The sequence below is a fragment of the Gopherus evgoodei genome, chromosome 22 (assembly GCF_007399415.2).
Source record: "Gopherus evgoodei ecotype Sinaloan lineage chromosome 22, rGopEvg1_v1.p, whole genome shotgun sequence".
Taxonomy (NCBI): domain Eukaryota; kingdom Metazoa; phylum Chordata; order Testudines; family Testudinidae; genus Gopherus; species Gopherus evgoodei.
In genome coordinates, this window is record NC_044343.1 from 14,755,886 (window position 1) to 14,779,974 (window position 24,089).

A 24,089-nucleotide genomic window follows, 5' to 3' on the forward strand; every position below is an offset into this window, starting at 1 on the left:
TCTGCGGGGCAAGGTGGCACAGCTTCTTCACTGAGTGTGCCCAGGGCATCTGAAAACCAACTAGCAAGAAATGTCAATAAACAGAAATCACCACACTAGACCGGGATGAATGAAAACATTTCGCTTTCTCATTTGACACATTTGGGTCAACACACACACATAAAACCCCACCTCTGCTAATTTATTATTATTATTATTAATAATTTTTTTAAAGCACCCTTTGGTAAAAAAACAAAACAAAAACAGGCCACCTGTCACGTCATGAGGTCTGGTACTCTTGCAAAATCCAGCTTTGTGTTGTTTGCAGCTGTATTATGCAAAAGAGTTTTCAAGTTTGATATTAGCCAAAATACAGTATACACACACTTCCCCTACATGCCATGTGGTGGCAGCATCCCAGGAAAGAACAAAAATGAAAAACAACCCCAACTCCAAAGTACCAAAAAAGCTACAGGAATATGCCCTCCTCACAAGGATGAGCATTGGTGGTTATATATAAATATGAAGGGTGGATGCAGTGCAGTAACCCTGACAATTCGGTACCAGCACCAGCTTCTGCGAGCTGAAAGCACCATTGATCTGGGGATCTATCAGGTAGTCTTGTGTGTTACCATGAGTGAATTAGCACCTTTGTTTCCTTTTGCTGATGCACAGTGTTGATGCAGAACCAAAAAACAAACAAACAAACAAAAACAAACCTCAAAATTGACTTACGCAAAAAACGGAAAAAAGAGTTTCATGCAAAACTAGAAAATGGCCATGCAGAAAACAGTCATATGAAAAATCACCCTCTTGACAGGAGGCAAGGGCTGTCAGTACCAACCTGTTTGCTCAGGCCATTGGCGGCAGCAAGGAGACAGATCCTTTGCAATCTGATTTTGCAGGTTGTATTTAGTTTGTCTGCACTGACCAGAGGATTAGTATTTCTGACATCATGTTGGAGTGACCAGAGCGGAATCCCATATTTGCAAGTGTCCCCGACTGTGGGTGTCTGGCCAATGGCCCTGAGGTGACTCAAACCAGACACCTCCAAACTGGCACCCAAAATCAGGGATCATTTTGAAAATATGGGCCTAAATGCCCATGAGCCATGTCCCTCTCCCCTGTGGGCCTGCAGTGCCACTTCTCAGCACACCTCTCCTGCTCCTGCTCAGGGGGACCTCTAGGGGAACTCGCAAACACTCCCAGCAGTGGGTCCAGGATCCCCCCACTGGGCCAAATAACCCCCAATTCCTACCAGCAGGAAGGGCCTATCTGTGCTGTGCTAAGACTCACTACATCTCTTGTGGCAATTGAGTTTGTTCAACCACAATCAAAGCATACAACTGAACGCCTCCCCCAACGCTACTCAGCACCTGCTGGTGACAGAAGGACATACGTTAACCTCTGCATTTGCTGGAGCTGTAGGAACAACCCTTCCAAACTCCGCTCTGTGGAGAGGGTGCCAGCAGCACCAGCTAGTATTGCACATGTTCAGAACACTGCAGTATTGAAGCCTTAAACTGGAACAGAAGCCTGCAGTCCTTCAGACTGGCTAGCTTGCAGTGTGAGGTTACATGGCATAATCCAAACTGGCCCTTCACTCCAAGTGGGGCCAAATTAACCCTTTTTTTTTTGGCATTTAAAAGGACAAATGCAGGACCTGATGGAAGACAATATAAAAAGATAGTGCGGCAGATAGCGAGCAGCCAGTGTCGGCTGAGGAGGATTTTCCAGAGCACCATTATGGCAATGCAGAAGCAAAGGAAAAACCAGATACGTTGGGAAATGGCACCAATACAGCAGCTTCTTTAGAGGTCACTTCTGAGCTCTGTCCTCAGCCACCGCCCATCTCCTAGCTTGCGGATGGCGAGCGGCCCCTGGCCTTGGAAGACAGGGAGGTTTCAATGGGAAAATCTTTGTCAGCTCAGACTAACAGTGTCATGTTTAAGGGAAGTGGACAAGGCCGCCCATTGCAGGGGATAAGAGCACAGAGGGAGACACAGCTCCAGACAACAGGATTTCAAACCATGGACAAAGATTTAACAAGCTCTTTTGGGGGGTTCCTTGGTGCGTAACACAGGTGCTCTGTGAAGCAGAGCGGCCCTTAGCTGCCCAGGCCCAGTGCTGAGTCCAGGGGCACATTTCCCAGCAGTCGGACAGCGTGGCCGGCGAGGTGCTGGCACGGGGTGGGGCAATGGCACAGGGGTGTGGCGATAGCAAAGGGGTTTGTTTCCAGGTGTGGGTGGCGCTGCTAAGAACTGGGCTGTGGCTGGCTGGGTGGCTGGTTGGTTCTCATGGTGGCTAGTAAAGCTGGAGCTGAAGCCTCATCCTGAGTGCTTGGCCAAGCTCCCCTGCCAAGTAGTTGAGGTCATTCTTGGCCTCCAGTTTCTGCAGTTCCTTTTTGCGATACAGGGGCACGCTCACGATCTCCAGCAGGTAGGTGCCAGGCACGATCTTCTTGCGGCCGAGGTGCAGGTAGCTGAGTCCTTCTTTCTGGTGGATGTGGAAGTAGCCGTCCTCGTTGCCATGAGAGACCACATAGCGCACATGGTTTTTGAGGGGCTCCACAGCCGGCAGCAGCTCCAGGATGTGCTCCTTGTGGTCCAGGGCCGAGAGGTTCAGGCTCATGGACAGGGGAGCATCAATATCCATGCTGGCCAGACTCACTGAGGGCTCCTAGGGAGAAGAAGGCAGGGCACCTTAATGAACTGGCACAAAGGATAGTCTGGCCAGGCCCAGAAAGGCCTGGGTGTGAGAAGGGAGCCTGCCCAGGGCACCCAAAGCAGCTCGGAGAAGTGGTTCCCATGTAGGGTTGCCAGGTGTACAGTTTTTGACTGGAATGTCCAGTCGAAAAGGGACCCTGGCCGTTAAAAGTCCGGTTGGTGGCGCAGCAGGGCTAAGGCAGGCTCCCTGCCTGCCCTGGCTCCGTGTGACTCCTGGAAGCAGCAGCATGTCCCCCCTCTGGCTTCTAAGTGTAGGGGAAGCCAGAGAGCTCTGCATGCTGCCCACGCCCCAAGCACCAGCTCTGCAGCTTTCATTAGCCAGGAACTATGGAGCCGGAGGGGGGACATGCCGCTGCTTCCAGGAGCTGCTTGAGGTAAGCGCCACCTGGAGCCAGCACCCCTGACCCCCAACCCTGATCCCCTCTTGCCCTCTGAACCCCTCGGTCCCAGCCCACAGCATCCTCCTGCATCCCAAACCCCTTATCCTCAACCCCACCCCAGACCCCACACCCTCAGCCAAAACCCTCACCCCTCGGTGCCCCAACCCCCTGCCTCAGCCCAGAGCCCCCTCCCACACTCCGAGCCATTCAGCCTCAGCCTGGAGCCCCCTCTTGCATCCCAAACCCCTCATTCCCAGCCCCACACCAGAGTCCGCACCCCCAGCCAGAGCCCTCGCCCCTCCCACACCCTAACCCCCTGCCTCAGCTGAGAGCCCCCTCCCATGCTCAGAGCTCCTCATTTCTGGCCCCATGTCAGAGCCACACCCCCAGCCAGAGACCTCCCCCGCCTGCATCCCAATTCACTGAAAATGAGCAAGTGAGTCAGAGTGGGAAGAGTAGCAACAGAGGGAGGGGGGATGGAGGAGCAGGAGTGGGGCCTCAGAGAAGCAGCGGGGCAGGGGTGGGACCTTGGAGGAGGGGCAGGGCAAGGGTGTTTGGTTTTGTGTGAGTAGAAAGTTGGCAACCCTACTCCAGCGTTGGGAACCCATGTGCTCCCAGGGCAGCTGCTTCTACTGCCAAAACATTTCTCAGACTGTTTTTCTTCCTGCTTTGCCGGACTCCCCTGGGTGGCTGACCCAGGCCAGTAACTCCTGGCTCTGCCCTGCTGGCCAGCGAAGGTTCTGACTGTGCCCGCTTGGCACTGCCCTGTGGCTTGGGGTACATGCAACCCACGCAATAAAGTGAAGAAATGTCCCTGTCATGCTGAAACGCTACCTGGCGAGGCAGGTGTCCACAGCTAGAAGGGACCATTAGACCATCGCCTCTGACCCCCTGCATATCACACAGGACAAAGACCCTCCCCTCGGATTGCTGCATCCAGCCCCCCAGTGCTTTCAGACAGAACCAGCCTGCCAGGGAACAGAGAATTCACTCGGACCCTGGCAGGCTGTCCCAATGTGGTTTATTATTGAAGAGAGATACAAATTAAAATGCTCCTTTGTCTGAATGAAGTGTACGGACGTGTGCCCATGCACTGGTGCAGGGCTGTCTCCGATGGTGCCTGGGATTGTCACCAAGGCCTGCACTCAGGGTTTGACGCCAGTAGCCCTGGTCTGACTGGGTGAGGGGGGCTCGGCAGATGGCTGAGCTGAGGGACAGAAGGGGTGCACAAGTGTTTGTGCAGCACTGAGGACACAGGGTCTGTGATGGTGGCCGGGACCCTGTCTCCCCTGGAATATGTCAGGGGGGTGCATGGTTTGGTCCCAGATAATACCCCATACTGTGGGGACTCAGCAGCCTCCCAGCCAGTGGGGACAGCCCTCCCTCTCTCCTGGGGTTCTGAATTCACTGAGGCACTCAGTCACAAGGCACAGGGAAGGCTGATGGGGTGGGTCTCTCTGGGCAGAGGTCCATTCTGTGACTGTCTCAGTGGTGCTGGGCTGGTGATGCCACACAGCTCTCTCCCAGACAGTGCGTGGGCCTGGCTCTCAGCTTGCCTCGAGCCGTCTGGAGGGCCGTGCATTACCTGGTGCCCCTCAGTCCTGTTGATGCTGCGGCGCTGCCGGCCCCGCTTGGGGTAGCCATTTATCTTGCACTCATAGCAGGTCTCGGGGGAGAGCAGGTTCTCCTCATCCTCCTCTGGAGGGGCAGGCAGGTAGGAGCCTTTGCTGAAGCTGAGTCCAGAAATACAGTGCCTGGGGCCAGAGGAGTAAACAGTGGGCAGGATTCACTCAGAACCCCCAGAACACATGGCACTCTCTAGTGCCAAGGCCTATGAGGTGGGACCGGGCACACACCCAGGGCTGTACCTGTGTCTGCCAGGCGGTGGGTGGGGGTGCAGTGTGCAGCACAATGTATGCATATGCTGCAACAAGGAGCCTGGGTTTCAGTGAGGAGAGGGTTAATGGGATGTGCTCCCCTCTGCTGGGGCACTCAGACGGGGTACACAGACACAGAACCCCATCCTGGGCAGCACAGGAAGAACCCAGGCAAGCGTCTGGGTCTGTGTGTGTGCACATGTGGGCAGCTGTGCATGACTGAGCATGCCTGGGAGCAGGAGCGCACATGGGTGTCCCTGCATGAGCATGCACCTGGGAGTGTGAGCGCACAAGCGGGTGTGTCTGTGGGACTGTACAGACACTCACAGGATACGTCTGAGCTCCGACTGCTGCGGGGGAGGGCTCTGGCACAGAGCTAGTGTGAGCCCGGGGGTCAGCGCCTGCCTAGGAAATGGAGCAGCCCCATCTGCTCACCCTTGTCCAGCTCGGAAGTATCCCCCGGGGCAGCCGCACAGGTAGCCCCCGTCAGTGTTGGAGCAGCCGTAGCTGCAGGGGCTGCCGCCGGCTGAGCACTCGTCCACATCCTGGCACCCGCCGAAGGCCTGGTCGAAGTCGAAGCCGGACGGACAGACGCACTTGAAGCTGCCCAGAGTGTTGTAGCAGGAGGCGGAGCCGCAGGCAGAGGGGCTGGAGCACTCGTTTTCATCTGGAACCAGGACAGAGCAAAGGGCTCAGGCTCCTGGAGCCCAACAGAAGGGGACGGCTTTGGGTGGGAGACCCTGCTAATGGTCACTGCTCCAGCTCCCCGCTGCCTCTATCCTCTTCCAGTGAGATTAACGAGCCCCCGGCTGAGCCCCTTGGCCAAACACTGGCAGCTGGGCTCCCTGCCCCAGCTCTTCAGTCACCAGGAAAAGGAGAAGGTGAAGGACAACATCTTCCTACAGGGGGCCTGGCCCCTCCCTTAGGTGCCTAACGGGCTGATCTGCTGTCAGGAATGTGGAGCAGTGTAGCGGGGTGGTCACCCCGCTCCTGCCTGGAAGGGCTGAAAGCAGCCTGGGAGAGGGCTGGGGCAGAGAAAAGCTGGGCTGATAGGGCAAGCAGCCACAGCTGCAGCCAGTGCAATCAGGGCCCAGCTGGCGCTTATAAGAGGGCCGGGGCCAGAAGCCAGAGAGAGACTCTCTCTAGCTTTGAGAGGGAGGGGCCTGGCTGCAGAGAGCTAAGAGAAGGGACCTGGAGTGGAGCAGGGCTGGGGGAAGGCCAAGGGAGCTGGGGAGCTCCAGCCTGGAAACCCCTCCAGGCTGCGGCCTAGTGGAAGGCCAGTTAGATATTGGGGTTGCAGGGGGTACCCCATGGGTAGGCAGAGGCAGCAGGTCCAAACCCCCTTTGCCTATGATGAGTGGCTTTTATGCTGCAGTCTGCCCCAGTGAGCAGAGGCTAGATGGTGACTGGCAGTAGCCCATGACTGAAGCAAGGTGGGGATAGAGGGTTGGGGGTTCCCCTGGGTGGGGAGACCCTGAGACTGTGGGGATATTGCCAGGGGCCAGCACCCCAAAGACAAGGGACACTGGTTCCTGGGAGGGACACGGGGGCCAGAAGCAAGCAGGACATCGGCCTGCAGAGGGAGCTCCGGAGCTGGGAAAAGAGCTAATTCCCAGGACACCAGCAGGAGGCACCGCAGGGGTGAGTCCTGCCCCGTTACAAGCAGCCAGAGTTTCTGCCGGCATCTGTGGTGGGAGCAGCAGGAACTCGCTCAGCCCCTGGCTTTAGGTGAGTGTGCGGGCAGACTGGCCCAGCGTAGGCTGTGTACCAAACACAGAGCGCTTGTCTCTCTGCTCCCTGAGGGCGGCCTGGTGCCCAGCACAGGGTCTGCAGCAAACCCAAGGTCCCCGGGTTAATGACAAACACAGAGAAGTCGCTGCTGCTCCACACGGGAGCCCCCCTCCCACACCCCCAATCCCACACTCACCCACACACTGGTTCCACTGGTAATGCTGCACATAGCCCTGAGGACAGCCACAGCGGTAGCCTCCCAGGACATTCTGACAGCCATGCTGGCAGCGATGGTTCCCGTTGCACTCATCCACATCTAATGGCACAAACAGCACAGAGTGCCTGTCACATACCTCCTGTCAGCTCCAGCAGCAGAGCCCAGAGAGCGGCAATGCATGGACACAGAGCACCTGCTTGAAGGGGCTCTCAGGAGGGCTCAATGGGACCAGCTTCTCTGGCTGCACCCCCGCCAGATCCCTGGTCACTAACGACTCTGACTTTAAAGCAATTGTGGCAAAGTCATGATTGGCCTTTGTGATCTAGGGCCTGAGTTCTGGCGACTTTGCTGCTCACCCCTTCCTGCCCCACACGGACAGCCAACAGGTCTGGTGCCTAAGGCCCAGCCCTATTGTCCTGTCCCCATGCTGTGGGCCCATCCTCCTTGGGAGACAGGGACATGGGCCACCACACGAGCTGTCTGGTGAAGTCCTGCCACTGCTCCTCTCTGGGCAGACTGGGCTCCCTCTGACTTGTTGTTCTGGAGGAGGGAGGACTTGGCCCCTGCCAGCACCATGATGGGGTGGTGGGGCAGCGAGGGTCAGACTCTAATCTCGCGCTTGGTCCCAGGGGTTAGTGAGGATTGAGCCGGGGCAGGAGTGGACTGTCTCTGTTGCGGGTCCTGAGCCCTGGTATCCCCTCACTGGCTGCCTTTGGCCATGCTTCAGGTCCCATTGGTCTGCCTTAGTTCGCTCTCGAGGGGTTTGTGGCTCTGATGTGTGTCCCCTATTCTTGTGGCAGTGAGAAGTGACTGCTTCTCTAGTGGGTGTGGGGTTAGTGGCTTGTTTCTTGTTGCCTGGGTTGAATACTGGCTTCTCTTCTCCACTCTCAGCAGTGCTCTGTGTGGCAGGTTTTGCCTGGCCCGAGGTAATACATTTTAGTTAATAAGAATTGGCATGCATTTGGTTAAGATCTGTAATATTCATTAGCTTGGAAGGTAATGCGTCCAATCCTTTGAGATTAGTAGAACTTTCTTATATGGTGAATAAGATTTTCAGTAATCCTCATCATATTAAACTTCAGTGTCTGGGTGGAAGCCCAAGGCCGGGTTGCTATAAGGGAACTGTGTCGTTGGCTTCTGTGCTACCAGTAAGGTATTGTAGAAGCTGTTTTGCGCTGACTTGGTAAATCTAAGTATTAGAATATCCACCAGCTTTGGGGATTCTCTGCCCCATTCTTTGCAGTTTGCCCTAACTAAGTAACCTCAAAGTGGCCTCCCTGGCACCTTGGTCACAATATGAAAGAAAGCATTGAGTCAAATATAGTAACAATCTTAAATGAATCAAACTGTATCATAGAATCTCTCTGGATAGACATTCCCTGCTTAAATAATAAAAGTATAGCAGTGAGAATATACTGCTGACCACCTGACCAGGATGGTGATGGTGATTGTGAAGTGCTCTGGGAAATTAGAGGCTATAAAAATAGAAATCTCGGTAATAATGGGGGATTTGGACACGTCACACTAGACACATATCACCTCAGGAAGGGATTCAGAGATAAAGTTTCTTCACACTTTAAATGACTGCTTCTTGGAGCAGTTAGTCTTGGAACCCACAAAGGGAGAGGTAATTCTTGATTTAGCCCTAAGTGGAGCACAGGATCTGGTCCAAGAGGTGACTATAGCTGAACCACTTAGCAACCATACTGTAATTACATTTAATATTGTTGGGGACAAAAAACCAAAGAAATCCATCACTATGGCATTCAACTTCAGAAAGGGCAGAGACAGAAAAAAGAGGAAGCTAGTTAAACAGAAATTAAAAGGTACAGTCACAAGAGTGAAGTGCCTGCAAGCTGCATGGAAACTATTTAAAAGCACCATACTAGAGGCACAAATTAAATGTACACCCCAAATTAAAAATATGTAGTAAAAGGACCCCAAAAGTGCCACATCACTAAACAACAGAGCAAAAGATGCAGTCAGAGGCAAAAAAGTCCCCTTTAAAAATTGCAAGTCAGATCCTAGTGAGGAAAACAAAGAGAATAAACTCTGGCAAGTCAAGTGTAAAAGTATAATCAGGCAGGCTAAACAAGAATTTGAAGAACAACCAGCAAAAGACACAAAGAATGTATAAGTACATTAGAATCAGGAAGCCTGCCAAACAATCAGTGCGGTCACTGGACAATCAAGGTCTAAAGGAGCACACAAGGCCATTCAAGAGAAGCTAAATGAATTCTTTGCATTGGTCTTCATTGTACAGGATGTGAGGGAGATTCCCACACCTGAGTCATTCTTGTTAGGTAACAAATATGAGGAACTGTCCCAGACGGAGGTGTTAGTAGAAGAGGGTTTGGAACAAATTGATAAATTCAACAGTAGTAAGTCACCAGGACCAGACGGTATTCACCCAAGAGTTCCGAACGAACTCAGATATAAAATTGCACAAGTCATTAGGTTAAACTAGCCTCTATACCAGATGACTGGCAGATAGCTGATGTGACCTCAATTTTTAAACAAGGCTCCAAAGGCTATTCTGGCAATTACAGACTGGTAAGTACTAGACAATTACTGACTTCAGTACTAGACAAACTGGTTGAAACTGTAGTCAAGAACAGAATTATCAGACACATAGATGAGCATGATATGTTGGGGAAGAATCAACACGGCTTTTATAAAGGGAAATCATGCCTCACCAATCTATTAGAATTCTCTGAGGGTGTCAACAAGCACGTGGACAAGGGAGATCCAGTGAATATAGTGCACTTGGACTTTTAGGAAGCTTTTGACAAAGTAAGTCGGCATGGGGCAAGAGGGAAAGTTCTCTGATGGATCAGCAACTGGTTAAAAGATAGGAAACAAAGGATAGAAAGAAATGGTCAGTTTTCTGATTGGAGCAAGGTAAATAGTGATGTCCCCCAGGGGTCTGTACTGGGCCCAGTCCTATTCAACATATTCATAAATGAACTGGAAAAAGGAGTAAACAGTGAGATGGCAACATTTGCAGATGATACAACGTTACTCAAGATAGTTAAGTCCCAAGCAGACTGCAAAGAGCTACAAAGGTATCTCGCAAAACTGGGTGACTGGGCAACAAAATGGCAGATGAAATTCAGAGTTGATAAATGCAAAGTAATGCACATCGGAAAAACTAATCACAACTATACCTATAAAATGATGGGGTCTAAATTAGCTGTTACCACTCAAGAAAGAGATCTTGGAGTCATTGTGGATAATTCTCTGAAAACATCCACTCAATGTGCAGCAACAATCCAAAAATCTAACAGAATGTTGGGAATCATTAAGAAAGAGATAGATAAGAGAAAATATCACATTACCTCTATATAAATCCATGGTATGCCCACATCTTAAATACTGTGTGCAGATGTGGTTGCCCCATCTTGAAAAATATATATTGGAATTGGAAAAGGTTCAGAGAAGGGCAACAAAAACGATTAGGGGTATGGAACGGCTTCTGCATGAGGTGAGATTAAAAAGACATGGAAAAGAGACGACTAAGGGGGGATATGATAAAGCGCTATAAAATCATAACAGGTGTGGAGAAGGTGACTAAGGAAGTGTTATTTACCCCTTCACATAACATAAGAACCAGGGGTCAGCCAATGAAATTAAAAGCCTGCAGGTTTAAAACAAACAAAAAGAAGTCCTACTTCACACAACACAAAGTCAACCTGTGAAACTCATTGCCAGAGGATGTTGTGAAGGCCAAAAGTATAACAGGGTTCAAAAAAAACCTAGATAAGTTCATGGAGGACAGGTCCATCAATGGCTATTAGCCAAGATGGTCAGCTATGCAAGCCTATGCTCTGGCTTTCCCTAGCCTCTGACTACCTGAAGCTGGGACTGGATGCTGGGGATGGATCATTTGATAATTGCCCTGTTCTGTTCATTCCCTATGAAGCATCTGGCATTGGCCACTGCCGGAAGATAGGATACTAGGTTAGATGGGTATGGTCTTCTTATGCTTCATTGAACTCATGGCCAGAAAGGACTGGCCTGACCCTCAGCTTTCATCATCTGAGTCCTGGGGCTGCCTGGGCTGCTGGCAGTAACTCCCTGCACCTGCATATTAATGACAGGCGCAGAGCCAGCTTTTCTCCTGGCTGCAGAGTGATCTCTGCTACCCTCTCGTCACAGGTCAGAGATCGAAGGGTGCCACACTGTTTGCACTGACTAGCATCTGAAAAACCAGGTTAGCCACCACTGGCTGTACTTAGACCTGTTTCAGGAATGACAAGTGGACTTGGAACACTTCCATACAGGGCATGCTTGGAGACAAACACCTACCTTCACAGTTGATACCAGAGCTGTCCAGGGAGAATCCTTTCTGGCATTCACAGTTATAGCTGCCTGGCGTGTTCTGACACTGGCCTTTGGCTCCACACAGCGTGGGCTGGGCTGTACACTCATTATTGTCTGTAAAACACAAATTGCTTTGTATGGCAGACTGGCCTGGAGTTTGCCAGCTAAAGGCCCTTTCCAAGGGAGGTCTCAGCACATGTTACCTGCTGCAATACCATAGCGAGGAACAGAGACAAGAGACTTGAGGAAAAGAGTGGCAGGAAAAGGGCACAGTTTGCAGCAGTTCTCTAAAGAGCAGCAGAAATACACATAGACTCATAGACTTCAAGGTCAGAAGGGACCATTATGATCATTTAGTCTGACTCCTGCACATCACAGGCCATAGAACCTTACCTCCCCACTCCTGCAGAGGACCCCTAACCTCTGGCTGAGTCACTGACATCCTCAAATCTTGATTTAAAGACTTCCAGTTACAGAGAATCCATCATTTACACTAATTTAAATCTGCAAGTGACCTGTGCCCCTGGCTGCAGAGGAAGGTGACCCTCCCTCGCCCTCCCGATCTCTGCCAGTCTGACCCGTGGGAAAATTCCTTCCTGACCCCAAACACGGTAATCAGTTCAACCCTGAACATTTTCACAAGACCCAGCAGCCAGACACCTGGGAAAGAATTCTCTGCAGTAACTCACAGCCCTCCCCATCTAGTGTCCCATCACCAGCCATTGGAGATATTTGCTGCTAACAGTTGCAGACTGGCAACATGTCATTGTGGGTACTCATATTATACCATCCCCGCCAAAAACTTACAAAGCTCAATCCTGAAGCCAGTTAGGTTATTTGTACCCCACTGCTCCCCTTGGAAGGCTGTTCCAGAACTTTGCTCCTCTGATGGTTAGAAACTTTTGTCTAATTTCAAGCCTAAACTTGTTGATGGTCAGTTTATATCCACTTATTTTTGTATCCACACTGGCACTTAACTTAAACAACTCCTCTCCCTTCCTGAGCATGCATCCTTCAAATGTATTTATAGAGTGATCATATCTCCCCTCAGCCTTTGTTCCTAAGTGCATCACCTTGCACTTTGCACTATTCAATTTCATCCCATTTCTATTACTCCAGTTTTCAAGGTCATCCAGATCTTCTTGATATTCTGGACCTCCTCCGAACTGACAATACCCCCCAACTTTGTGTCATCTGCAGTTTTTATTAGTGCATTCCCACTTTTTGTGGCAACGTCGTTAAGAAAAATGTTAAATAAGATTGGTCCCAAGGCCGATCCCTGAGGAACCTCCCTCCCGCCTGAGAGTTCACCTTTCCCTATGACTCCTTTAGCCAGTCTTCCTTTTAACCAATTCCTTACTCACTTTTCAATTTTCATATTGATCCCCATCTTCTTCAATTTAACTAATAATTTTCCATGTGTACCAAATGCCTTTCTGAAATCCAGATGGGTTAGATCCACTGCATTTCCTTTCTCTAAGAACTCAGTTATCTTCTCAAAGAAGGAGATCAGGTTGGTCTGACACAAACTACCTTTTGTAAAACCATATTGTATGTTATCCCAATTACCGTTAGCCTCTATGTCCATAACTTCTTTCTCTTTCACAATTTGTTCCAAGACTTTGCATACAGTTGAGGTCAAACTAACAGGCCTATAGTTTCCCGAATCACGTTTTTCCTTTTTAAAAAATAGGAACTATATTAGCAATTTTCCAGTCATAGGGTATGACCCCTGAGTTTAGACATTCATTAAAAACTCTTCCTATCGGGTTTGCAATTTCATGTGTGAATTCCTTTTATATTCTTGGACGGAGATTATTTGGGCCCCCCGATTTAGTCCCATTAAGTTGTTTGAGTTTGAATTCCACCTTGGATGTAATTTCTACTTCCGTATCCTAATTTCCATTACCCACCCTGCCATTGTCCCTCAGCTCCTCATTACCCCTATTTAAAACTGAGGCAAAGTATCCGTTTAGGTGTTGGGCCATGCCTAGATTATCTTTAATCTCCACCCCATCCTCAGTGCTTACTGGTCCCACTTCTTCTTTCCTTGGTTTTTTTTTTATTTATATGGCTATAAAACCTTTTACTGTTGGTTTTAATTCCCTTTGCAAGGTCCATTCTGCTTGGCTCTTGGCAGTTCTCACTTTACCCCTACAATTTCTGACCGCCAAGAGGTAGCTTTCCTTGCTGATCCATCTCATTTTCCACCTTGTAGGCTTTCTGCTTTCTGTTAATCACCTGTTTGAGAGGCTTGTTCATCTAGCTTGGTCTGAAACCCTTCTCTATGAATTTTTCCCTGCGGCTGAGATGCAGGTGCCAAATAGTTTCTGCAACTTTGACTTAAAGTAATTCCAAGCCTCCTACACATTCAGATTCTTGAGTTCTTCAATCCAGTTCACTTCCCTAACTAATTCCCTTCACTTTTTAAAGTTTGCCCTTTTGAAATCAAGGCCGCTAGCTGCAGATTTATATTTGTTTAGCCTTCCATTTAGTTTAAACTGAATTAGCTCATGATCACTTGAACCAAGATTGTTCCCTACAACCAGGAGGAGAGGGCTAGCTCAGTGGTTTGAGCATTGGCCTGCTAAACTCAGGGTTGTGAGGTCAATGCTTGAGGGGGCAACTTAGGGATCTGGGGCAAAATCAGTACTTGGTTCTGCTAGTGAAGGCAGGGGGCTGGACTCAATGACCTTTCAGGGTCCCTTCCAGCTCTATGAGATAGGTATATCTCCATATATTATATTCTGTGAGGTTCTAACTACTCACCAGTACCAAATCTAAAATGGCTTTACCTCTTGGTGGTGGTCCAGACCCTGCAGTCAGAGCAGGGGGCTGAAAGCGGCATTTCCCTCCAGGGTGCTGCTGGTGGCAGCGGTGGGTGGGGTTTGCTAAAGGTCATGTTACTCACCGATGCAGGAGGAGTGGTGCTGAGTGAATCCAGGGGGGCATTTACAGTTGAACCCGCCGATGACATTCACACACAGGAACTGGCAATTGTGCTGCTTGGTGGAGCATTCATCCAAGTCTAAGGCAACAAGCACAAGCCCACGTGCCGATAGTTAGCCCTGACTGTCTTGCACTCGTGTTACTATATTGAACAACAGGGGTCCTCTGAGCCGCTCTGTACCAGGCAGCCAGGACTGTGCAGAGCCACACTGCCCCAGGGCAGGCCAGAGAGGCAGGAACTGAACTAGGACTGGCCCTTGTGTAAGGAACACACCCGTGACAATCTGTGCCTCACGCTCGACCCAGCCCTGGCACTTGTGCCCCGGCCCTACTTGCAGAAGCATGTATCAAGGCATGTAGAAGACAATGAAATTGTTCACTGCTTCGTGGAAATCTTTTCCACTAGCTGCATGACCCTGGTCTCACCTTCCCAGAGCTCCTGCAGGGCATGCATGCCCCCAGCGAGATGACCCAGTAGCCGAGAGACGGCCACAACCACTAACACTAACTAAGCCCAGCACACCAGATGCTTTATTGGCAGCAATAACTATGGTGCTGAGTGAGAGCTGAGTGTGGCCTGGTGCCCCAGGGATGCAGGCGTGTGCACCTTTGTGTAAGGCACGGGCCCCAGGAGAGCAGACAGTGAAGGGTGAGGTCTAGCTGTCAGCCCCAGGGGCCTGAGAGCAACACAGATGCCGTACAGTTGTAGTAGTTGGCTCAGGAGCTTGCACACTGTCGAGGAGGCAGCACAGGGCCTGGGAGCTCCAGGTACTTGTTTATTCAGCAGAATATTGCTGAAGAGCCAGGAAAGAGGGTGAAATTCTGATCTCATTGATGTCGATGGGGCTGGGAGTTCAGCCACACACACTCCACTGCATGTCCTTGTGTCACTGCACTTGGGCCTTGAAGCTGAATGACAGCAGAGAGCATGATCCCAAGGACATGGCTCCCCTCAAACCCAAGCGATGGTTGTGCAGCCTGTGCTGCAGCACAGGCAGAGGCAGGGCAGGGCCTCTGCTGCCTCCTGTCCTTGGGCCAGTACCTTTGCAGGTCTTTCCGTCCTCCTGGAGGATGTACCCCCTGGGGCAGGAGCACTGGTAGCTGCCCTCTGTGTTCTTGCAGATGAAGTTACATGGCTTAGGAGACTGGTTACACTCATCCAGATCTAGACTCAAGAGAAACAGGGCAAGTCAGCAGGAGCATGGCTGGGCTGAGCTGAGTGAACAGGAGGACTCTTATCAAATGGAACTTCCTGCTTAACCAGCTGTTTCCTACCTGGGGCCTGGTGACTCAGCCCAAAAGAACACCTCCCCCCCACCCTGACAACAATGGGCAGTGGAGGTCACTTGGTGCCTGGTACCTTTGAACTACAATTAGTGACGCCTTCCCGTCCCTTTGCCAGGGGAGTGAGACATGCTCACAGCGAGTGCTCTGGTGTGAGGGGGGGCGTGATAACCTCATGCCGAAGGGCCTGACTTGGACAGGCGCAGCCCACTGACACATGGATAGCAGGCTGGGTTTGCAGTGACCGGAGGACTCATTGCACCAGGGCCCACGCTAGGCACTGCCCATCTCCTGCTCCATGAAGAGAGCAGGTGACGGAGACTCCTCACCTAGGCACCTTGCTGGGGTATGCTGGGAAGGGACCCCAAGCTGGGAGTGGGGAGCACCTCCAGTGGGGTGGATCAGTGAAAGGGATATGTAACAGAGTGCCCACTGCAAGGCATGCCACCTATGTGCCCAGGGCTCTCCATGTCTCCTCGGTGCTATGGGGGAGCATTGCTGCAATGGCTGTCCCATTTCCTTCTTGCTGCAATCCTGAGGGCTGGCTTGGTCTAGGAAGGCCTCTGGGTGCTGGCCTGCCAAGATGTCAGCTCAATTGACAGGGTTGGTCAGGGGCACATCGGAGAGCAGCTCCTAGATCTGAGTACATGGCTGCTGGTGACAGCATTCTCTGTGGAGGGCCTCAGGCTCTTGAATTTATTCCCTGCATTTGGGCAACGCTCTGTGCTTGTGATAAAAGAGGCAAAAACAGTGTGTGTGTGTGTGTGTGTGTGTGTGCCTGGCATGGAAATGACAGGGTTAACCAGAGTGTGACCGAGACAGGAACGTGGCCCAGAGACTACGGGGTTAACCAGCATGTGACTGAGACAGGAACATGGCCTGGAGACTATGGGGTTAACCAGTGGCCCAGAGACTATGAGGTTAATCAGTGTGTGACCGAGACAGGAACGTGGCCCAGAAACTATGGGGTTAACCAGCATCTGACTGAGATTGGAACATGGCCCGGAGACTATGGGTTAATAGGAATGTGCCCCAGATACTAAGCTGGGCAGGTTGTTTGTGCTGGGGAGTGTGGGGCAGTGCCCCATGCTGCAGAGGGTTGGGGACAGCCCCTGTACTTCCAGTTGCATGGCAGGTGGACAGGAGAGCTGCAGGTCACAGCCCAGGGGATGCTCTCTGGACACTGGGGAGGCCAGGAGGTGCCATTTCGGACTCACCCACGCAGGCTGTGCTGGTGATGTCGGTGGTGTAGCCCAGTTTGCAGTGGCAGCGGAAGGAGCCGATGCTGTTGATGCACTGTCCATTTCTGCAGAGGCTGGGCAGCACCTTGCACTCATCGATGTCTGGAGGAGGGAGGGACTCATCAATGCAATGCGCCAGGGCACTCAGCCTCTGCCTGCTATGGTGGAGGGGTTCAGCCTCTGCACTGGGCAGGGGCCGTGTGCAGTTGCTCCACCCCAGGGGGAGCTCTGAGGGCTGTGCCCTGGGGGGATCAATCCTGCCCTCCCCAGAGGAGTGCACACACAGTGCCTGCCCTTTGAGGGTGCAGCCTGCTCCAGCTGGTTCACCCAGCCTGCACCCATCCCCCGTAGGCTGATTTGGGACCCTGGGTGCCCTGTGGGAGCAGACACTGCACTGGCCTGGCACTGGCAGAGCAGGTACAAGGGAGAGGTGCTGCTGTGCACTCATTCCAGGGACTGCCCACGCTAACATGGACACCAAGGGCTAGCAGATGCCATGTGGGGCGCAGCACCACCTGTGTGGCCATGCCCGGCCATTTACCCGGTGCATGTGTATTACACCCGCCTGCCCCCATCCTGCAGGCACTGAGCAGCCTGGCACGTACCTCGCCCATCGGTGGTGTACCCAGGCCCATGTGGACACATCTTTTTGTGCTGGGTGGTTCCTGGGAGTGGGCAGAGCTCACACTGGGTCCCCCAGCCGCGGGCACCATTGCAGCAGCACTCAGACTTGGTGACCGGATTGCGGTTGGTGGAGGACACCTGGCACATGGTCTGCAGCACTTCAGTGAAGCAGAATCCCTGGCGGGTGTCTGAGCGAAGAAAGAGAGGAGTGCAGTGATGGGGACGGTGCCAGTGCCAGCCGCGACAAGGGAGGGTGAGACAGCGGCGGAAGAGGACACCTGGGCTTGCAGCAGGTAGAAGTGCTGCTTGACATGTCTGTATTCAGGGCCCATAAGTGGCTGTGGATGGAGTGTTATGTACAGGTCTTCTCTGCAGCTTGGGGGATGACGGTGGGCAGAGCCAGTGTCAGATAGGCCAGCCTAGCATCTCAGAGTCATGGCAGGGGCAGACCCTATGCACACTCTCTGGGGAGCTGGGCCAGGATTGTTCCCTGCAGGACATATCTAGTGCTTTGTCCACTCTAGCCTGGAATCTCCAGCCCCTCCACGTCTGCTTCTGTGAGCCCTCGGCCTGGTGCGACCTCCCTGAGCCAGCCTGCATGGAAGTTCCTCTTTGGGTATGTTCACACTGCAGCTGGGAGGTGGGATTTCCAGTGTGGGTAGACAGACTCACGTAAGCTCAGATCGAGCAGTGTGCTAAAAATAACAGCATGGACATCGTGGGGTGGGAGGCAGCTTGAGCTAGCTGGCTGAGTCCAAGCCCACCTGGCCTTACCCTCCAGCTCTGACCTCAGACATCCAGCCCAAGCGACCACCGGGGCCGCAATGTCTATGTCAGGGGTCGGCAACCTTTCAGAAGTGGTGTGCCGAGTCTTCATTTATTCACTCTAATTTAAGGTTTCATGTGCCAGTAATACATTTTAAAGTTTTCAGAAGGTCTCTTTCTATACATCTATAATATATAAATGAACTATCGTTGTATGTAAAGTAAATAAGGTTTTTAAAATGTTTAAGAAGTTTCATTTAAATTTAAATTAAAATGCAGAGCCCCGTGGACTGGTGGCCAGGACCCGGGCAGTGTGAGTGCCCCTGAAAATCAGCTTGTGTGCCGCTATGCGTGCCATACGTTGCCTACCCCTTGTCTATGTAATGGAATTCTAAACTGTATTACACTGTTCAGTCACTAGATGGCACTGTGTGTAAAATGCACAGGCTAAGCTAACCTCAGCCATACCTGGGAGAGCATTAAAGGATCTTATAATGAACAAATCTGGTGTCTCTCTCTCTCTCAGAAGGATGCTGAGTAGTCAGTCTCTATCTGATACAGAAGCTTGACCTGCTAGCTGCAGCCTTGCAATATACCACACAGAAGAAGCACATCACATGAAGTCAGAAGTAAACTAGTGCCAGAGGAGAACAAACAGCAGGAACGAAGCAACACAGGTTGGAGGATCTCATCAACATGCCACTCTTCAGTGCTCCAGATACCTTCAGCGTTGCCAAACTTACACAATGAACAGACTGGAGGCAGTATTTTGCAAGATTTCAAATCGCTACAAAGCTGTATGAAGACACTGGAGATATTCAGGTATTTGCTTTAATTTATGCTCTGGGGAGCAGGCCGCAGCATAACTTGAAATCCTTTGAATGTATTGAAGACAGTCACAAAGCTGACCATGAAACTGTTCTGGCTGTGTTTGATGCATATTTTTATACCTTTGAGAAATGCGGTTTATGAAAGAGCACTTTCTCACCAGAGAATTCAAGAACCAGGAGAAAATGTTGAATGTTTTATAAGAGCTCTGCATGCATTGGCTGAAAACTGTGATTTTGGGAAAGCAAAACACGACAGTGTCAGAGACAGGCTGATTGTTGGGTTCACAGATAAAAACCTTTCACAGGAGCTACAACTGAAGAAAGATTTAGCCTTAGTCACGGCTATCCAGATAGCAAAGCAGTCTGAACTAGTCAAACAACAGGACAAAAGGCAGGAGCAATTTGAAAACTGACACTAACTTAGAAGCTGTAAACAGACACTGGAGTGAGTATTTGATGGTTTAGACACAACAAATCCTGCATCTTGATAGGGGGTTAGACTAGATGACCCTTGCGGTTCCTTCTAACCCTATAATTCTTTGATAAAACTCCAGGCTAAGAGGGACAAATTTCAGTGTGGAGCGTGTGGAGAAAGACATAACCCAAAAGAGGATGTATGGCCAGCCAGAGGCGCAAGGTGTAATACATGCACAAACTATGGGCATTTTGCAGCTGTTTGCTGCATCAAAGCAGCCAGGGAGTAGACTCATATTACAGACAATCAAAAGCCGTTGTTTCTGGGATCTATCACGTGTGATCACACAGACCCTGCCTGGAAAATGAAACTGAACATTCATGGAAAGACAATTGACATTAAAACTGACTGAGGAGCTGACGTCACAACCATCTCAGAAGGGACTTACAATCACTGCCAACCCCTTCCAGAGCTGAAGTCACTGGACACAGCTTTGACTAGCTCTGGAGGTATTCTGAACTGCATGGGTCAATTTACCACAGAAACAGCCTACAAAGACCAAAGCTTTGCATTCAGAGTGCATGTGATCAAAGGATCAAAGACCAATGATCTTCTCTGCCACAGCATGGCAGCCAGGATGGGCCTAGTGAGAAAGGTGGAAGAACTCAATGGAGGATTTGATATTAGTGGACTTTTGAAAGGAGATCCACTTAAGTCATTCCAAATGAAATATGATTTTGATCACATTACTAGCAGTCCACATTACCCACAAGTCAATGGAAAGGCTGAGAGAGCCAACAAAATCCTACAGCAGCAAGATTCATTCCTTGCTCTTCTGAGCTATAGATCAACACCAATAGCAACTACTGGATACAGTCCAGCACAACTCCTGATAGGGAGACAACTCAGAACTGCTGTTCCAACTTTGGAAAAGAATCTATTTCCAAAGTGGCCAGACTTGAAGGGAGTAGCTAAATCGGATAAAAAGGCAAAAAGATCTCATGAACACTTTTACAACAGACTTCGCTCATTAGAGAACAGAAGGATCTAGAACCTGGGAACAGCGTGTGTCAAATTGGATGGAGAAAAAGGATGGACAATTCCAGCTGTTGTGAAGAAAAAAAATTCAGTGCCTAGATCATTTGTGATTGACACTGACAGTGGAGAGTTCAAAAGAAACCATCGACATGCCTGACTAAGCTAATTGCCTTCTATGATGAGATAATTGACTCTGTGGATGAGGGGAAAGCAGTGGACGTGTTATTCCTTGACTTTACCAAAACTTTTGATATGGTCTCCCACAGTATTCTTGCCAGCAAGTTAAAGAAGTATGGGCTGGATGAATGGACTATAAGGTGGATAGAAAACAAGCTAGATCGTCAAGCGCAACAGGTAGTGATCAATGGCTCCATGTCTAGTTGGCAGCCGGCATCATGCGGAGTGCCCCAAGGGTCGGTCCTGGGACCAATTTTGTTCAATATCTTCATTAATGATCTGGAGGATGGCATGGACTGCACTGTCAGCAAGTTTGCAGATGACACTAAACTGGAAGAAGTGGTAGATACGCTGGAGGGTAGGGATAGGATACAGAGGGATCTAGACAAATTAGAGGATTGGGCCAAAAGAAACCTGATGAGGTTCAACAAGGACAAGTGCAGAGTCCTGCACTTAGGATGGAAGAATCCCATGCACTGCTACAGACTAGGGACCAAATGGCTAGGAAGCAGTTCTGCAGAAAAGGACCTAGGGGTTACAGTGAATGAGAAGCTGGATATGAGTCAACAGTGTGCCGTTGTTGCCAAGAAGGCTAATGGCATTTTGGGCTGTATAAGTAGGGGCATTGCCAGCAGATCGAGGGATGTGCTCATTCCCCTCTATTCGACATTGGTGAGGCCTCATCTGGAGTATTGCGTCTAGTTTTGGGCCCCAAACTACAAGAAGGATGTGGAGAAATTGGAAAGAGTCTAGCAGAGGGCAACAAAAATGATTAGGGGGCTGGAGCACATGACTTCTGAGGAGAGGCTGAGGGAACTGGATTGTTTAGTCTGCAGAAGAGAAGAATGAGGGGGGATTTGATAGCTGCTTTCAACTACCTGAAAGGGGGTTCCAAAGAGGATGAATTTAGATTGTTCTCAGTGGTACCAGATGACAGAACAAGGCGTAATGGTCTCAAGTTGCAGTGAGGGAGTTTTAGGTTGGATATTAGGAAACACTTTTTCACTAGGAGGGTGGTGAAGAACTGGAATGGGTTCCCTAGGGAAGTGGTGGAATCTCCTTCCTTAGAGGTTTTTAAGGTCAGGCTTGACAAAGCCCTGGCTGGGATGATTTAGTTGGGATTGGTCCTGCTTTGAGCAAGGGGTTGGAGGTCCCTTCCAACCCTCATATTCTATGATTCTATGACATCTACAGCATGTTCCTCAGAAAGAACAATCCATACCCAGCAGAGCATTACAGGATCTTACAGTGAACGCTCTGGTGTTTATGTCTCTGCCAAGAAAGCTCTGCAGCCAGTCTGTATCTGGGACAGGAGCCTGACCTGCTGGTAGCAGCCTGCTCCCTACCGTGTACAATACATGGCAGTCCACATTGCTATTTTTAGTGCACTAGCTCTGCTTGAGCTACCATGAGTCCGTCTGCCCATGCTGGGAATCCCACCTCCCAGCTGCAGAGTACCCATATAACCTTAGAGACTCACCGCTGCTGTGCCACTGGCAGGAACTCTTGTTTACCTGTGTATCAGAATCCCTTTCCTCTGTCCTCTTGTAGTGCCAGACCCTTGCACAGCTGGAGAGGGCTCAGCCCAGTGGGGTCACTCCCAGAACAAACAGGTAACAGCTAAGGGTGGGCCCTCGCCCTAAGCTAACCTTCCCGTCCACAGGGACAGACAGGGCAGCCCTTGCTCTCCCGAGAAGCCTCGCTGACCAACAGCGCTAGGAGTGTCTAGGGCCGGTTCTAGGCTTTTTGCCGTCCCAAGCACACAAAAAAATAAAGTGGTGGGAGGACAGCAACTGCTGAAGCGAAACAAAAAACAAAAAACCCCCTCCGGAATGTCACCCCTGAAATTGTGCTGCCCCAAGCACATGCTTGGTTTGCTGGTGCCTAGAGCCGGCCCTGGTAGTGTCACACTCTGAGTGTTGGAGTTACACTGCAGCCCCCTCGCCTCTGCCCAGCCCCTTCCCCAGGCTGGCACATCAGAAAAGCAGACAAATAAATAGGGACAAGTTATTAAAGTGCTTGTACACAAATGCTAGAAGTCTAAATAATAAGATGGGTGAACTAAAGTTCCATAGAATCACTGCGGATAGAAATTTCATGCTCTAATAAAAATATAACGTTAAGGATCTATTATCAACCACCATCATAATAGTGATGATGAAATGCTAAGGGAAATCAGAGAGGCTATCAAAATTAAGAACCCAATAATAGTGGGGGATTTCAATTATCCCCATATTGACTGGGAACATTTCACTTCAGGACAAAATGCAGAGATAAAATTTCTCGATACTTTAAATGATTGCTTCATGGAGCAGCTGGTACGGGAACCCACAAGGGGAGAGGCAACTCTAGATTTAATCCTGAGTGGAGCGCAGGAGCTGGTCCAAGAGGTAACTATAGCAGGACCGCTTGGAAATAGTGACCATAATACAATAGCATTCAACATCCCTGTGGGGGGAAGAACACCTCAACAGCCCAACACTGTGGCATTTAATTTCAAAAGAGGGAACTATACAAAAATGAGGGGGTTAGTTAAACAAAAGTTAAAAGGTACAGTGACTAAAGTGAAATCCCTGCAAGTTGCATGGGCCCTTTTTAAAGACACCATAATAGAGGCCCAACTTCAATGTATACCCCAAATTAAGAAACACAGTAAAAGAACTAAAAAAGAGCCACCGTGGCTTAACCATGTAAAAGAAGCAGTGAGAGATAAAAAGACTTCCTTTAAAAAGTGGAAGTCAAATCCTAGTGAGGCAAATAGAAAGGAGCACAAACACTGCCAGCTTAAGTGCAAGAGTGTAATAAGAAAAGCCAAAGAGGAGTTTGAGGAACGGCTAGCCAAAAACTCCAAAGGTAATAACAAAATGTTTTTTTAAGTACATCAAAGCAGGAAGCCTGCTAAACAACCAGTGGGGCCCCTTAACGATCGAGATACAAAAGGAGCGCTTAAAGACGATAAAGTCATTGCGGAGAAGCTAAATGGATTCTTTGCTTCAGTCTTCACAGCTGAGGATGTTAGGGAGATTCCCAAACCTGAGCTGGCTTTTGTAGGTGACAAATCTGAGGAACTGTCACAAATTGAAGTGTCACTAGAGGAGGTTTGGGAATTAATTGATAAACTCAACATAAACAAGTCACTGGGACCAGATGGCATTCACCCAAGAGTTTTGAAAGAACTCAAATGTGAAGTTGCGGAACTATTAACTAAGGTTTGTAACCTGTCCTTTAAATCGGCTTCGGTACCCAATGACTGGAAGTTAGCTAAAGTAACACCAATATTTAAAAAGAGCTCTAGAGGTGATCCCGGCAATTACAGATGGTAAGTCTAACGTCGGTACCGGGCAAATTAGTTGAAACAATAGTTAAGAATAAAATTGTCAGACACATAGAAAAACATAATAGTCAACATGGTTTCTGTAAAGGGAAATCGTGTCTTACTAATCTATTAGAGTTCTTTGAAGGGGTCAACAAACATGTGGACAAGGGGGATCCAGTGGACATAGTGTACTTAGATGTCCAGAAAGCCTTTGACA

At 50.0% G+C, this 24,089-nt stretch overlaps 1 protein-coding gene across 1 annotated transcript in view; it reads right to left on the reverse strand.

The window, feature by feature from the left end:
- Window positions 1-24,089, reverse strand: part of FBN3 (fibrillin 3) — a 239,039-nt gene continuing 214,950 nt past the window's right edge. Inside the window, exons 56-64 of the mRNA XM_030540813.1 lie at window positions 17,313-17,519; window positions 16,684-16,809; window positions 15,225-15,347; window positions 14,145-14,261; window positions 11,219-11,347; window positions 6,890-7,009; window positions 5,398-5,629; window positions 4,638-4,839; window positions 1-2,658 (exon numbers count right to left, since the gene is read on the reverse strand). Of these exons, the coding sequence (XP_030396673.1) occupies window positions 2,284-2,658; window positions 4,638-4,839; window positions 5,398-5,629; window positions 6,890-7,009; window positions 11,219-11,347; window positions 14,145-14,261; window positions 15,225-15,347; window positions 16,684-16,809; window positions 17,313-17,519 (1,631 nt within the window). The 3' untranslated portion in view covers window positions 1-2,283. The remainder of the gene's footprint in view (window positions 2,659-4,637; window positions 4,840-5,397; window positions 5,630-6,889; window positions 7,010-11,218; window positions 11,348-14,144; window positions 14,262-15,224; window positions 15,348-16,683; window positions 16,810-17,312; window positions 17,520-24,089) is intronic.